At 44.6% G+C, this 16,158-nt stretch overlaps 2 protein-coding genes across 2 annotated transcripts in view; one reads left to right on the top strand and one right to left on the bottom strand.

The window, feature by feature from the left end:
* The window catches only part of setd3 (SET domain containing 3, actin histidine methyltransferase), a 17,487-nt gene extending 14,387 nt beyond the window's left edge, over window positions 1-3,100 (bottom strand). The window contains exons 1-3 of the mRNA XM_035673809.1: window positions 3,070-3,100; window positions 2,646-2,718; window positions 2,189-2,445 (exon numbers count right to left, since the gene is read on the bottom strand). Coding sequence (XP_035529702.1) covers window positions 2,189-2,445; window positions 2,646-2,718; window positions 3,070-3,099 — 360 coding nt within the window. The 5' untranslated portion in view covers window position 3,100. The remainder of the gene's footprint in view (window positions 1-2,188; window positions 2,446-2,645; window positions 2,719-3,069) is intronic.
* A 9,932-nt stretch (window positions 3,101-13,032) lies between these two features.
* Window positions 13,033-16,158, top strand: part of LOC118337570 (cyclin-K-like) — a 5,698-nt gene continuing 2,572 nt past the window's right edge. The window contains exons 1-5 of the mRNA XM_035674667.1: window positions 13,033-13,614; window positions 13,975-14,056; window positions 14,814-14,945; window positions 15,320-15,425; window positions 15,683-15,740. Coding sequence (XP_035530560.1) covers window positions 14,024-14,056; window positions 14,814-14,945; window positions 15,320-15,425; window positions 15,683-15,740 — 329 coding nt within the window. The 5' untranslated portion in view covers window positions 13,033-13,614; window positions 13,975-14,023. The remainder of the gene's footprint in view (window positions 13,615-13,974; window positions 14,057-14,813; window positions 14,946-15,319; window positions 15,426-15,682; window positions 15,741-16,158) is intronic.

Raw genomic sequence — 16,158 nt, 5'->3', positions numbered from 1 at the left:
GTTTTTCCTTGCCGCCGTCACCAAGTGCTTGCTCATGGTGGGAATTGTTGGGTCTCTGTAAATCAGTATCCTTGAGCCAGATACTGAACCACGTGAATCGGTGTGTGAATGTGCATGAATGAGGTAGTTTCTGTTAGATGGGCTTTGCCATCACTGCGTGAATGTGTGTGAAAGGGCTTGTAGTGTAAAAACGCTTTCAGTGGTGGGAAGACTAGAAAGGCACTATACAAGAACAGGTCCATTTACCATTTACCAGCTTGCATGTCAGTGTCATTATAACACTCATCCTTTTCCTCCTGCTATATTGTTACCGTGTCATCTTTCTAACAGTTTTGCCACTTCAGAAAGGTAAGTGGTAAGGTAGAGTAAGTGATAAATTAACGCTATGCTGTTACCAACGTGTACTTTCCAAACTCAAGTTTTAGTGTAACTTTCACATTACAATCAAGTTAAGGTAACGTAAGAGTTGGGACCAATTTGATTCAATTTTTGGCATCAGGTGCCAATACTGACCTAATTCCCCCTCGCTCTGTCCCACATAATCACAGAACATGTTAGTAAAACACAGACAGACAGTCTCCATGGCATTCAGAGACTGTAGATTAACACTGGAATCAAATGGACAACATCAGACAACTGAAACCAACGGTAATGGGTCAGTGATTAAAGCTCCTCCAGTGCTAGGGCTTCTATCTTGCAAACATTAAGCCATTTAGTTATATTACAATACTCCCACCTAGTGGAGTCCACTGAAACTGCATTGTAAGGTCATTTTCGAAGAACACTAAAGCATTTATCTTTTGTTACCTATTGTTTTCAAAAGAATGTTTTCATTATTTTAAAGTATAAAATATTGTCAGACAAATTACAAAAGGCAACAAAATAATCATATGCTAATGGCAGATATTCTGTTGAAAGAAAAAAGAGTCAGCCAAATACAGATATCATGCCTGTTATCTTAACATGCAAAACATTTCTCACTGCATGTAAATCATCTAATTAAAACAAACACCTTGCTACTGACAAAAAGAATGAATTCTATGGAAAATATTTATTTCACGCTGTTTTGATAAAAGAAAGAGGGTCAGAAAGAAGGACTGTGATGAGTTTTGCTCAAAGCTGAGCTGTCATTTCTCCATGCTTCACATTAATAATGGAACACTGGCATATTTTGAGATTACTATCCCACTATCTGTTGTCTTGGCCTGTTAACCAATATTTCATCATATAATAATCATTGTGTTTATATATTATTCCATTTTCTGACACATGACACTGGACTGAAAGAGTATGCGTGACGATTGTAGAGGTTCACAAACTGAATCTTTTCCCAAATTGAAAAAGGGTTCTGCTGATCTTGATACAACTGCAGAGAGATCAGAACATGTAACTGTCTCCACTTCAGATGGGGTTACTCAGTTTCCACAAACTATTACGGAACCATTCTTCTCTAAATGTATATTCTGGCCCAATGCCTCCCCCTGTTGGTCATGGTGGAGTATTTCAGGTGTTCACTGTTGCTCACCACCAAGGGAGACTTAAGCCAGATTGAACAGCTGCAAATGGCTGTTTGCCAGACAGGAGGACGGAGGTAATATGTACACGTCCTCACAACTTCAGTGTACATGGTCAAATCTCAATGAAACTTCACACGTTTGATAACAGTCCCGCCCTGAACACGTCTACATGACGATATTCAGATATAGTGATAGCGCCACCTACCGGCAACAGGAAGTAAGCGCTGCATAGCGACTTTGGTCTGATTTACATGAAATTCTTTTGGTCCGCACGTGTAACGCCTGCACGTGACGGCGGCTGCAGCACGCTCCAAGTTGCGTGGAGTGCGAGGGCCCGTTTCATCGCTGCTGTAGCTTTTATCTTTAATTTAATCTGGTTATCTAACAAGCAGCATAAAGTTTTATTTGCTACTCTGGGCATAAACGTAGTGTTTTTCCTGTAGTCCATAGGATGTGTAACATTAGACAGTCTGTCCGTGCTTACTGGCGCAGATGGGAAAACTCCTTAAGTACTGAAATTCTGTACCAAAGGACACAGCATCAAACTCGTAGTAAATCAATTGAAAATGAAAGTATGAAAAGTTTGGTACCCAGCCTGACATCTACCAAGGTATTGCTCCTGTCGCTTAAGGTGTGATCTGTGTGTGTGTGTGTTCAGTGTATCTGCCTACCTGCACCAGTTTGTAGAAGTAAGCGTACTGGCGTGCAGTGTTTTTATACTGGCTCAGGATATCCAGCACTGCTTGTGTGCCCAGCAGCAGCTGCACCTCATCCTGCTGGTAGTACAGCGGTGTGTCGTACTCCTGAGGAAGACTGCGGATGTACGGCAGCCAGAATGAAGCAGGGTTGGACCGCTCACACAGCAGGTGGAAGGCCAGCGTCACGTTGCCCATGGCCTGTAAGATCCTGTCCTGGCTGTATAGCGGACCTGAGACATAGAGATTACTGTCAGTTACAGGACACAAGAACCCTACTTTTGAATCTTATTTTAATGCTGTCGTACAGGTTGAAATTTCACACAGCGGAAGTGAAAAATCTCACAGAATATCTGTGGTGGAAGAGATTAGATGTGCAACAGCCCCCTATACTGATTTGGCCATTTGCAGGTTAAATGAAGTCCTTCCTTACCCAGTATAGAGTTCTGGGCCGACTCCACCGTCATTAGCATCTTCCTGGGAATCCACAGGAATAGTTCATCTGCCTACACACACACACACACAACACACACACACCACACACACACACACACAGCACAGATACAAAATATGATTTAAGTTTAAATTCACAACAACAGGGAATTTATAATGATGTAACAGTAATCTAATAAAAAAGTCATAAAAATATAAAATAAAATATAAAAATTTTTCACCGATGGAATGTCTCGTGTTGTGTAACGCAGCAGGTACTTCTGTATCTGTATCTCTTACTCGAATTTTAGGTAAAACAAGGTCTGAGATCTGGAAGCTGTTAACAAACCTGCTACATGTGACTACAGTTTCTTGTACTGCAATTTTTTAATTTGCATCTGGAGAAACAACTGGGTTGACCTCACCTTGATGTCTCTGTGCCCGCAGGCGCGCATAGCCGCCTGACCCAAAAGTTGGTCAACGTGGTGAAACCCGTCAGCAGGACGCCCTCGTTTCCTGGAGCCCAGGTACATCAGGTCTGGGAATAGTCTCTTCCTGCTCCCTCAAACACTATGGACATAACCTGAAACACACCACACACACACACACCACCACACAGCGAAGATTAAACCTTAATTATCTTCAGCACTGTGGATAAATACAATAAATGCCAAAAAGGTTAAAATATTGTTTGTGCTGTTATGTACTCTTCTGTTTCTTGCGGATCTTTTCCACTAAGCCTTTGATCTGGATGTACTCCTCCCAACTTCTTGCCCAGTGAAGGTGCTGCACTGCTGCATTCCTGGGAGCACACATGTTTAGTGTTCCATAAATACCATCCCAAACTCACCAATCATTTACCCATAACAGCCAACAAACCACTAGAAGAATGCAATGTGTAAGATAAGATTTTAATAGTTAGTATAGTAATAAAAGGTACATTAATCAACTTAAATGTGAAGACACCTAATGTCAAATACGATCTATGTACTGTGCTGCCAGAGACAACTTTGAAATCAAGCCGGGTACCAGCCAGACCTGGCCTGTAATGTCTTGTGATACCACTGACAATACAAGTCAAAGTCCAGACACCTGTAGCTCCCAGTCTGCCACAGTTTAATATAAGGACTGAAGAAGTTGAGACCCGCACAGACTGCGCAGCTGTGGCTCAGAGGTAGAGCAGGTCATCCCACCTAAATCAGGAAGGTTGTTCCGGTTCGATCCCGTGCTCCTCCCTGTGCCCTTGAGCACGATACCTGAACCCCAAATTGGCTCACGAAGCTGTGTGCGGTGTGTGAATTTGCGTGAATGAGTTAGCTTCTGTTCAACTGCAATCCCAGTGTGAATGAATGTGTGTGACAGGGGAATGTGGCATGCAAGTGTAAAAGCGCTTTGAAAGAGCGAACTACAGTCTATCCAAATACAGGTCCATTAACCCATCCATTTACAACTGCTGAGGCCAGGGTCGAGGGGGAGTAAAAAAAATAGCAATCAGGGTACTATTATTTTAATGTTGGAATTAAAAAGTGGATTAATCTTAAAACTCTTGCTGTCTTTAATATGTCAGCAGCAGCAAGCAGTGAGCCATTAAAGAGCCGAACCCCACTGTTGTTACTGTAGCGGTCTGGTGTGCACACACAGCTCTATGATACTATATCATATTCATTAGCCCAGAGAACAAAATAAAACACTGCTTGGAGGAAAGTTAAGCAAGAAAGTTGTTAGTGTACGCCCTGATTATTCGAAACCTCCATTCAGAAAACAAGCATTCAAAAGTGTTTCTGTGGCTACCTATTTATATGCATCAGGGGGTCCTCCCAGAGTCCTTCAGGAAAAAGATGGGGAACCACCAGTCTAGGTTCCAACCCATGCCTTTAAAACAAATACTGTGCATATCGTCACACTGTTTCAAATTAATCCCTAAATCAATCCTCCTCGTGACGCCCCGGCCACCTATGGTAAAATCGCCTACATCCTCAAGTTGAGCAGATCATGTGATTTTATCCTTTAAGATAAAATGCCTATGTCAAGTGTGTGACTTAAGCGGATAGGTTTTTTTGTGTTCCTGAAAAACTTGAAAAAATGAGTCAGGCGAGTGACGATATGACATTCATGCGAGTCAGCATCCAGACCACTGTTGTTATTTCTTGGCCCATAAAGCCCTGAAACACCCGGAATGTAGACCCGGTTGAAGGGGACACCGTAACTCATGGGAAGGAAAGTTTCAGAGATGAGGCTTCATACCCATCCCCTCTTTGGGGAAACCGACAGCACTGGCCTTCCCCCCCGTGCCCGCGGACTTCTGAGTCCTTCACGTCGACTCTTCTCTTCCCCATCGGGGCCGGTCCGACCAACGGGTTGAACGAAGACCACATCCCATTATTACTGTTAAGCATTTCATACAAGTACTCCACTAATGGCGCAAATACCAACAGTGTACAGTGTAAGCTGTCAGAACCATTCAAACCAAAGGTCAAACTGAAAGGAAGACATCCACATTTGTGTTCAATTAACACCCCTGTTCAAAACAGACAAACATGGGGCAGGGGGGGGGGGGGGGATAAGAATGAAGGTTGGATAAAGAGGGGGGAGAGGAAAGGTCCGCGCCATTCAAGAGAAGCACCAACAGCTGATGCGCCGTAGAGACAGAATATTTTCATTCAGCCCCAGGTCAGACCGCCGTCATGATTGATTTTTTTAACCAAGGACGTTTCTTGATATCAGTGTGCAAAGTCTTGAGCTTCCTTCTAAGAGGCCAGTTTTTTTCATCATTTTGTTTTATATAACTCTAGGCCAGGATTTGTCAGCTTGTGCTTATTTAGGCCTGAAAAAATATCAAATGAACAGTGAATAAAGATCAGAAAACAAAAACAAATAGAGCAGCGGCAGCCTGTGGTAGCTGAGAATAAAAGCTGAAAGTAAATGAACCATGGATAAGAAAACAGTAACACCACAAGAATACAGGAACTGCACGAATATGATAAAAACAGGTTTTGACCCCAGCCTAAAGGCAAATGCGATAGCAATTCAAATTTTAACAAGTTAATCTGCTCCATGATTACCCCTTTAGTAATGTATTTTCCTATATATTTATGATTAAAACTAACAATTTTTTATAACCATATATACCAAGAGTTAATGTCATTTGGGAACACAGTTCATGTCATACCAGACATTTTATTAGATTATTTACATTTTGGCCTACTAGATAACTAAGGGGTGTAACAAATTCACCCAAAATCCACGGTTCGGTTCCATAACCGCGGTTTTCCCCCCCGTTTCCCAATTTTGGCAGAGAATCAGCAGAGAGACATGATGTTTATCTGAATATACATTAAGCCCGATTACGGCGCGTACCAGTGAACCGCACACCTGGCAGAATCAGTCCACTCACTACACGTCTTAGTTTTCGGTTTTTGGAGCCACATGCCGGTGGCCTTGAAAACATGAAATCACGGTGAGTTCATGGAAACGCCACAAACTACTGCGATGGAGAGAGTGAGCAGAGACACCCACAGGGAGAGAGAGACAGAAATAGGCGGAGCCAGCGGCCGTGTTTGCCAACCGGAATGTACTCGAATTGGGAAATTCTGGGTCCAAATACTGACTCCGATGTTTAACAAAAACAATTGGTCCAATAACCAGTGGTATTAGCAAAATCTACCCCATTTTAATGAGGACTCTGCTTCCCTCCCCCCTAAATGGCCAACCGGAGCTGAATGGAATTTCACTTATGGTCCTCCCCACCACCTATTGAAAAAACTAGAACAAAACTAAACTTCTCTCTTTGTAGACCACCACGTCCTCGATTATTTGATAATTTGAAGAACCTGCCGTAAACCTGTCTACTTTTAACCAAAAAATAATACTATTCTTTGGAAAAGTTTCCAAGCAGCGAACAAAATCTCAAAAATTCAGGAAACAAAAACACTTTGTCACACTACTTATTTGAGCAAACCAGACTGCAAACTGGTAAACACCATGGCCCCTTTGGTTCCTGAAAACTTCCACTGATCTAAAATCAAACGACTTAACCAATTTCCCAGTTACAGTTCCCAATAAAGTTGTCCCCTATAATTCTTATCTTTATATTTAAGCAGCTCCAACCCCTACCAAAAGCTGTGGTTGAATCTGCCACGAAATGGTTTACCTTTGGCCTTTTATCCAAACCTATGCCATACTCAGGTCTATCTGGCTCCTCCAGTGTTCTCAGGCCCAAAGAACCTATCCAGTCCTCCGAGCCAGCTAAAACTAAAGACTAAGAGCCTGTCGCCTGCATCCTTTTGAAAGACGCTGTGGCCCCAACCCCCCTGAAAGGCCCCAGCAAAACAGGCCCGCCCTCTCCCCTGGAACCCCCCCTGCAGTTTGCCTTATCCGGGGCAAACAGTCAGTGGAGTGTGCAGTCCACATGGGGACCCGCACAATAACATCGTGAAAACAACTGGCAGCTCTCCCGAAGGACATATGCAACGGTCCCCTGTTTTGTGACTTCAAGCTCGCATTCAACACCCATACCATCCAGAAGATCCTTCACCCACCGCAAACTCCACCCCCAGCCTCACTGTGCGCCAGCCTCCACCCACCTGTCAGCTGGATTCAAGACATTCCCTGAACCGACAGGACCAGCCTGGTGGGGCCCTGGGGAAAACCATCATACCAGCACCCGGACAATTAGCACTGCGGCCGCCCAGGAGTGTGGCTCTCCCCCCACCTGGCTCTTCTCCCTCTGAAACACAAACGACTGCACCTCAGGAAGACCCGAGTCCCTGCAAACCCTGAAGTTCGGCAGGACGCGCCTTATCCAAAGACAGTGACGAGTGCTGCTGCATACGAAACAGGGATGAAGCAGGCTCCTGTTGTCCAGAAAACAACCCCTGGAGCTTACCCACCTCCAAAAAAAGAACTAGTGAGATGACTGTGGAACTCCCAGGAGGAGGCTGGATGAGTAAGCAAGCAGAGGCGTGACCATCATACATCAGCCTTCTGTGAGGACTGCTGTGTAATCCATCCGCACGCAGGGTGATGTTACAACAACGACAAACCCTGGGTTCACCAGCCAACAACTCATTCCAGTCTAGCGGTTGCCAGAGAAGGCAATGCCGTTCAGCGAGTGGGAACCGGGACAAGGTTTAAAGGATCAAAGTACAGTTTAGAAGGCCCGGTGAGAGAAGCTAAACGCTCCAGTTAACCTGCGGAAAAGCTCCAACCGCATCAGGGTTCTCAGCCCCAAGGACTCCTGGTTTCTGTCTGGAAGGGGCTCCAGACCAGAACTACACTAACGACAAGCCCAAAACCCCCGCCCACTCCATCCAGTATGGACCTGCGCCCTGGCAACACCGCGCAGCTGAAATGAGTTCGACCCCCTGGCCGCTTCGACCAGACCCAAAAGGAGGCTCCGCCTGACATACCATGAACCCCCGGAACACCAACACCCAGCCCCCTCTCACCAGATCCCCCCCCCCGCCGGGCGCCCAGGAAGAGAGGGCCGGGGGCCCGACTTCACAGGCTCACAACCTCCTGTGAACTTCGCTCTCCAGCAACACAGGTGACGAGCTGCTGCCCCTGCCTCAAAGAGAGGGACGTCAAACAGACTCCTTCAAGAGGCAGAAACGCCCCCACCTAAAGGCAGCGCGGCCGAGGCGCCGAGATTCCCTGTCGGCTCGCAAATCCCAACCCCCCCTGAGACAAACTGTGGCTGATTAGCTGTTCCGGTGTCTCACGTTCACCCTGACATCTTCAAGCACCTCTTTGGAGATACTGGTGCATGTGCCACCGCCTGGCCTTCAAGCCACCCACCCAATCCATCCATAGTCCGCAAAAACGGAAAGGCAAAAGGACCCACGAGGCACTGGAAAATGACTCACAGAACCAAACTGTTGCGCTCAACCCCCCCGCGAGAGTCTGTGGTCATGAAGGTCCTCATTTGAGGTGGCACTTGCGTTTGGGCTCCTCCCCCATCTGAAAGCGCATAACGACCCCTCCTCTGGACCGCCCCCTCAATGGCAGTTCATCTACAGAGTCAACCCCGGTCCTGTAGACGGCATGGGCATACACAACATGGCCCTTGGGCCACTCTACCCCCGCTCCAAAGTCATCTGGGCCTCGCCCCAGGAAAAACCTATGCCCAGGATCCTGTTTGTGGACTTAGCTCGGCGTTTAACACGCACTAAAAATGCATCCCCCAAGCTTGCTCTGCCTACCAGGGACAAGCTCTCCCCAGCTCCCCAGGCCTTGTGGCCCTGAACTCCCCCACCCCGTGCAGGTTGGATCAGCCAGAACCTTCGCGTAAAAAATGACAGCGAAAACAGCACGTGAAGGCTGGGGAAAAATTGTCTCCCCTGACGTCGGCCAGAACGCAATGGCCAAGGCCCGCACCGGGCAATGCCCCTTCCGAGGGCTCGCGGTTCTTTCTGCCCGCTCCGTGCTCTTCTCCCGCTGTAAAATAAAGCTAAGCAGCCTGCACCTGCCAGTCCAGCAAGTACCCGTCCAGGGCCCTGAAAGTTTGGCGGATGACACCCGATCTCCCCATTGGGCCCTCATCTGCTGGTGGAGAATGAGTCTGGCCTACATATTGGGGAAACCCCGATTGACCCATCCTGGTGGACCTGGTGCCACGCCGGAAAGCAACCTTGCGGAAGGCCTACCAACGCCCCTAGAAAACAGTGACCCCCATGGTTTGACTTTAGGAAGAACCCGCAAGGCCCGCCAACCCGCACGATCCCATTCCTGTGTCGACTCCCGCAGTTGACTCTGTGGAGGTCCCCTTCGCGCTTGCGCCTGCGGTACCCGATATCACGCCCAGGACCCGCTGCCGAAGTGGGAGTGAACCTCCAGCCTCCTCTCCTAGAGAAAGGCCCAAGGCAGCAGGATTTACTTTCCCTGGCGGGGGCAGCCGTGAGGAAACGTTCAACCTGCCAACGCAAAGACCGATGATGGCGTGCAAATTCTACACCAAAAATCCGCTCCATCCACCCTCACCTCCATCCGCATCCACCATCCCTGGTAACGGCCTGGCCGCCCCGCAGCCTGCCAAGGACCCAAGTGGCTAGACGTCGGCGTATGCATTCGATCAGCCGCCTGGACGTTGTCTGCATCTGCCATCCCTCCCAGGACCTGTAGCAGGCCTCCTAGGACAAACAAGGGAAGGCCCGTCCAGATTTGTGGCTGACGCTCCCACCCCGTCACGAATCTGTCTGCCCTTTGAGATACTCCCCTCCCCGGCAATACGCGCTGCGGACACAATCAGACAATACGTGTCGCCCAATAAAAGCTGGTTTTATTCCCCGTCCTGGCAGCCTGGCCTCGCTTAAAACAAGGCCCCCGGATTCCCGGCACTGTCACCTCGACCTCTACCTACCCCGTCCTGTATTAAGTATGCATTACATTAATGGCCACCCCCCACCCGTTCTTCCCCCACAGGCCTGACCGCAGCAGGCCTTCTCCCATTTCCCCTTCTTATCTGGTATACTGAGTTTATTTTTTGATAAGTACTTTTATTTTTGCCTGTGTGAATTTTTGTGTGATTTGAATAAGGTATATATTGGTATATTTGTTATAATTTATTATATTGGTATATGTTATATTTTAATGCACCAACACCTGCAGGCCGAAAGGTCACATCCTCGTAGGCGTAAAAACAGCCGTAAGCCTGGGAAACAATCCTTCTGATTCTGAAATGTGTTTCACTCTCTCATAAACACTCACACAGCAGATGGCTGCTTAGTGACATTCAGTAGCAGCTGGGCAAAACCAATCACAAAAAACAACTGTCCAAAAACAATTCTCTATAACCACTAGCAGACACAAAATAACACTGGCATGCATTTAAAGTGGTGTCCTTTTAGTCTCTACCAACTCCTGATGGAGATATCTAGTTCTTTAGCTGCCAAATGCTCCAGTATGTTCATTAGGTAGTGGCTAACTTTATCTGACTGCTGTTTGGTTCCACCATTGTTATCAGAGCTGTCATCAGCTGTCTGAGTATGCCACAACTGTCCCGAATTCTACTTTCAACCACTGTCCCAAACTGAAGGGTGTTTTTTTTATAGTACATATAATGAATATAGCTTAATGACTTTGTTTTAGTCAGTGGCATGACTTCATTGACTCACTCCATTCTGCCGTACTAGTTCTGCTCGTTGTTCTCTGCACTTATTTACTTACTTTCATCTGAATAAGAAACTGAATTCACCCTAAGTGTTTGGTCACAATCGGTTTTTAAAAAAATTTTTTTTTATTAAAGGCCATTGCACACCAAGTCTGTTCTTTTCATCCGAAATTGTCACAGGTTTAAAAATAAATATGTTGTGTCAATCATGTTTACACACTGACTCATTAAAGTTTACGTTAGAGGTTAGATTTTTTTTGCACCAGTCAGATGAGAAAAGCACACAGACAGAGAGGGGACAGCTCTTTTCTAGCCACGGTGTGTTGGCACAAACGTACTACTAATACTACATCTATGTCACCATCCATAAGTCTTCAATCAAATGCTACCAGTAACATTTTCAATTTCACCAAATTTTGATCCAACGTCATCACCAAAATATTTCAGTAAAGGGCAGCACAATTAATTAGAATATTATTGAAATCGCAATATGACAAAGTATGACAAAACAGCATCATAATGAAATAATGTAGTGCTGTATAGATGCCGTTTGTTGTGTTTGGTACAGACATTTCACATCATTATGATTTGAATAGCTTCTTTTTTCAGTGAAAATTAAATTTGTGATGCAAAGATTCCCACTAATAGCAAATCATATTGCAATTGTAATATGTGTCAAAATAATCCAATGACTCCTCATAGGGGTGATTCCCCCTGTGAGATTCTGTGCACTGTGCACATAGACTCTACGCAACTTCATGACCAAAAGCTATTAAAAGAATTTTGATAATCCAAAGATTGGTCACCAGGTGGCGCCTGTTCCATTCAATTCAATTTTATTTGTATAGCGCCAATTCATAACAAAATGTATCTTATTCTGTCTGAGCCCGACCTATGACAGCAGTTTTGTGCCACAACCAGCAGGTTGGGTCAGGTCTAATCTGGTCGGAGATCCCCCAGTCTCAGTTGGCGATGTGGCCAGCGAAAGGGAGGTTTGGGGTCCTTTGCTGGAGCTGCAACCCCCGCGGGCCGACCCCGGATAAAAAATATGATGATTTTATGAACAAATGCAGTTTTTTTCATTATTTTTCACTGGACATCCAACAAATAGTAACTTGTACTTTGAGTAATTAGGTCATTTAACTTGAGTAACTTTCTCAAACCTTTTACTTCCGAGTCATTTTTGGGGTGTAACTGTACTTTTACTAGCAGTGAATAGATTTTATATAGAAGTATTCTACCCACCACAGCCAAATCTGGAAAATCGGTGAGATATGTACAAAGTATTACTTATTTTACTTAAATTACACAATACACTAAAATAAAGCTTCCTGTCTCCAGGAACCCACCGTCTAATGACAAAGCTAGCAGCGTGGTTTGTCACGAATGCAGCTAACGTTAACGTAACATATCAGCAAACACTTCACACTGAAATCAGTCAGTTTGGGCAGTGAACGCTACCTTTACTATAACCAGGCAGTGCCGCCCGGGGAAACTTTTAAAACATGGCATAAATGAGTTACTAGCCAGGTTTTATCCCCCAACCAACTCCAAGCTGACTAGTTACACTAGCTGCCCCACTGCTAGTTAGCTCCTCGGGTTATATGTAACGTTAGCATTTCCCACTAGGCCAGCAGCTAGCTAACTAGCATTGAAGAATCACGCCCATCTGAGCAGGGACGTAATTGGAGCGGGGCAGAGTAACGTAGCTCATTCATGTACACTGACTAAACGTTACCAGGCTAGCTGTTAGCTGCTTAGCTGTCAAGTGATAAAGGATCAGCCTGAGTTTTAAAAAGGGGCTAATCTGCCGGATTGTCTGGCGAGCCAGTCATGCCTTCTGAGATACAACCGCATCTACAACACATACACGCATTCATACAAAACAACACTGAACACCAAGTCAGAACTTCACTAAACTAAACAGCATTTTCTCCGTTTCAGTCCTACCTTTTTTTAAGTGACAGCAGCAGTTCCTCTGTTCCTGCACTGAAACCAATCTTGACTGAGTCTCGCCTGTGATTGGAGTAGTCGTGACTTACGCCCACAAAAACAACACTAGATTCTGGTCTTCTAATTGGTCGATAACCAGCACTCTCGCGGAACATGACTGGGGCCGGTGTAAATTTAACAACCCCCCCCAACCCCCCAACCCCCCAACGCGCGTTGCAATTGGACGCATACTTTTAGACAGATTTAAAACAACCATATATGGTAATGTTTGGGCTACAGTAATTGGTTGAAAGATTTGTCAATCATAAATGTGGCTCAGGCTTAGTGCGGTAGTCTTTGTTTGGACATAGTGGCTCGCTCGCAGCAGGAGTACACTGCTACTAGTGCAGGTTCAGAATATTTCACTTTTTATACATCAGTGGGATTAGACATGACTCGTGTGTTAATTACTGTGGAAAAAAAGCAGTAGTTTGATTAGTGGTAGTTATAAACAAATTGTGTTGCGGTTTTGTATTGTGTATTGTGTGTCTTCCATTGCTGTAACTTACAGTGGATGTTAGTAGCTATAGGAACGTTAGCATATGTCGTCGGCCGACTGACTGGAACAGTTCCTAGCAGCTTAAATGCAGTTTATTCAACACAGCACTACAAGAAAATTCAACTCCAACATCAAGCCCTGCTGCTAGCGGGACTAACCCGATCTGTCCACCCTGGACCTCATCAGACCCCTCTTATTCTGGGACAGGAAGGACACGGCGACCCTGGACCACATCAAACCATGCTGGTATTGGGACAAAAAGGACTTGGCCCACACTCCATCCCAGTCAGAGGGACTGGACCCTGCCACTGAGGCCCGGTACCGCAGAGAAGGGGCTCGGTTCATCTTTGATGTGGGCACACGGCTCGGACTGTATCCTTTTGTGGGAAATATGAATGTCTAACCTACACGAAACCCACTAGCTACTGTATGGCATTTACATGAACCATCAGCTGGTAAACAAAGCTCACACTGTTAGACTGTATAATAGATTGCTTGCTATTCGGAGCACATCCGTGTCCTTTACTGCTGTCAGGACAGTGGACATTTCAGAAAATATGACTAACTTATGTACTGGAATATTCAAGTACATGTTAAAATGTATGTATGTATGTAGCATGTATAGCTCTTACTTTAGTTATCCAGTGTGGTATAGTGAACATTTAGGCTCCTTCCTGAGACTGATTGCACTGTTGGTCCCTCTGTCAGTCTCCTTAACCTCTGTGGCTGCAGGCACTATGACACACTGGCTACTGGAATTGTTTACTTCCATCGCTTCTACATGTTCCACTCCTTCAAGCAGTTTCCTAGATATGTAAGTATGGTCTTTTGTCTCTGTCAGGCTTGGGGATGTGTGTACTACCATTTGGTGATGATGAAACTTAACCTACCCACTGTGATGTGTCGCTATTAAGAGCACTTGGGCACTACTACATGTACGTTTAAGCTTTTACTGTTTTCTATGAAGTATTGGAAGAAGAAATACAAAACTGCAATAATTAACTGTTAAGCCTAACTGGGGTAGACAGCTCAAGTGACTCCTACACTGCAAAACAGCCCTTCTAGTAAAGAGGCCAAATATTCCTAAATAAAATCAGGTTTTCTTGTATTCTTGGGTAAGCCAATTTAGCTAAATCTGGCCACTGAAAGACTGAAATGGGCCTTAAAACTAGGATAAAAGCCATACATGTAAGCATGTTGTGCTTATTACAAGCAATAAAAACTCAATTATTTTAGATAGACTTTCCAGAAATAAGTATTTTGGTCACTTTTATTGAGCTAAATTTAAGAATTTGTACCTTAATCAAAGATTAATAATTTGAAAAAAAACCTCCAAACAACATAATAAGGACCAGCGACTTTGTTTTAAATGAAGGCACCAGAAGCATTTTTAGTATAGTATTTTTTATTAAAGCAATGAAAAACAGCTGCTTTATTTACAACTTAAACTGAGAAGTTGTGCAAGTAGTTTTCTTTCGAACTATTACATCTACTTTTAAAAACAGTGCAGTGAAAACTGAACCTATTGTAGAATTTGGAGGAATACATTTTGTCCCTAATCTGCTGCATAGGTGACAGGAGGATGCTGCCTTTTCCTAGCAGGCAAAGTGGAGGAAACTCCAAAGAAGTGCAAAGACATCATCAAGACCGCTCGCAGCCTGCTTAACGACATCCAGTTTGCACAGTTCGGAGATGATCCCAAGGTGTGTGGAAAGAAATCCTTTTATCAGACATGACTAGTGTCTTGTTGAAAATGCTGTATTGATCGTCATGGCAGTTTTATTTATACAGCACATTTTGGAGGACACATCCTGGAAAACCGGGAAAATCTGTACGTTTAGAGACAAGTTTTCCAATCATGGAAACACCTGTAAACTCATCAAATGACCAAATATCCTGTAGGAGATCTGTAAAATGATCATCTTGTCTTTGCAGTGCCTTGGGAAAATGTACAATTCATGCTGTCTCACTACAGACAGACAACTTCACCTGTGAACTGTAACTTTATCGTCGATGAAATTCTGGGTAGGTGTTTCTTGTGAAGTCTGTTCCCATTTTACAATCCTTTTCCTAACAGGAGGAGGTGATGGTGTTAGAGCGCATCCTGCTCCAGACCATCAAGTTTGACCTGCAGGTGGAGCATCCTTACCAGTTTCTTCTGCGCTATGCCAAGCAGCTCAAAGGTACCTCTGTTCGTCTTTGTCCATTTCTGTGGTATTTGGCAAAAATCCAGAATTGACGAATATATTGAGAAAAATGGTACATAAATTGAGACCTTGAACTGTAGTGTGCCTAGGTTAATTTAGCCTAAATCTTTATCTTTATATTTATTTCATCTTTAAAATGATTAGTATTGAAACAGTGTAGTCCTCTCAGTTACATTTACCAAAACATTTTCAAGTATGTTGGACCTGATGGAGGAACTACTGTTGTTTTTCAGGTGACAAGAACAAGGTACAGAAGCTGGTTCAGATGGCCTGGACTTTTGTGAATGACAGGTAAGGTCAGACAGGAACCAGTATTTTTGACTGAGTCACTGACTGAAAGCTCCAGTGTGTAACATTAAAAACCAAGCAGTCAGAGCCAAGCAAGATTATTGATTGTTGAGTTTAATTCCCATATTGTTAAATACCAATGCTGGGAATGACACTCAACATCGAGTCGATCGATCTTCAAGCCACCAACCCAAAGTGTCTTGCTATCTTTTTCGCCCATTATTGGTTGTTTTTGTTCAGGCCATTGGGAGCATACGAAGGACCAGAATAACCCCATTCTTTCACAAATTATTGTCTCATGTACTTGCGTCAGTATATAGTGAATGTTTTAGCAAATTTGAAAAGTTATGTTTACCTACTGCTGCTTTAAACTTTAAAATTTCATCATCATTTTCATCATTTATTCAGAGTTTCTGTGGAA

The sequence above is a fragment of the Morone saxatilis genome, unplaced genomic scaffold (assembly GCF_004916995.1).
Source record: "Morone saxatilis isolate NCDOM2014 unplaced genomic scaffold, NCSU_SB_2.0 Contig3, whole genome shotgun sequence".
In the NCBI taxonomy this organism is placed as follows: domain Eukaryota; kingdom Metazoa; phylum Chordata; class Actinopteri; family Moronidae; genus Morone; species Morone saxatilis.
The sequence above is the reverse complement of the archived record's forward strand: the minus strand, read 5'-3'. Positions and strand labels throughout refer to the sequence as shown.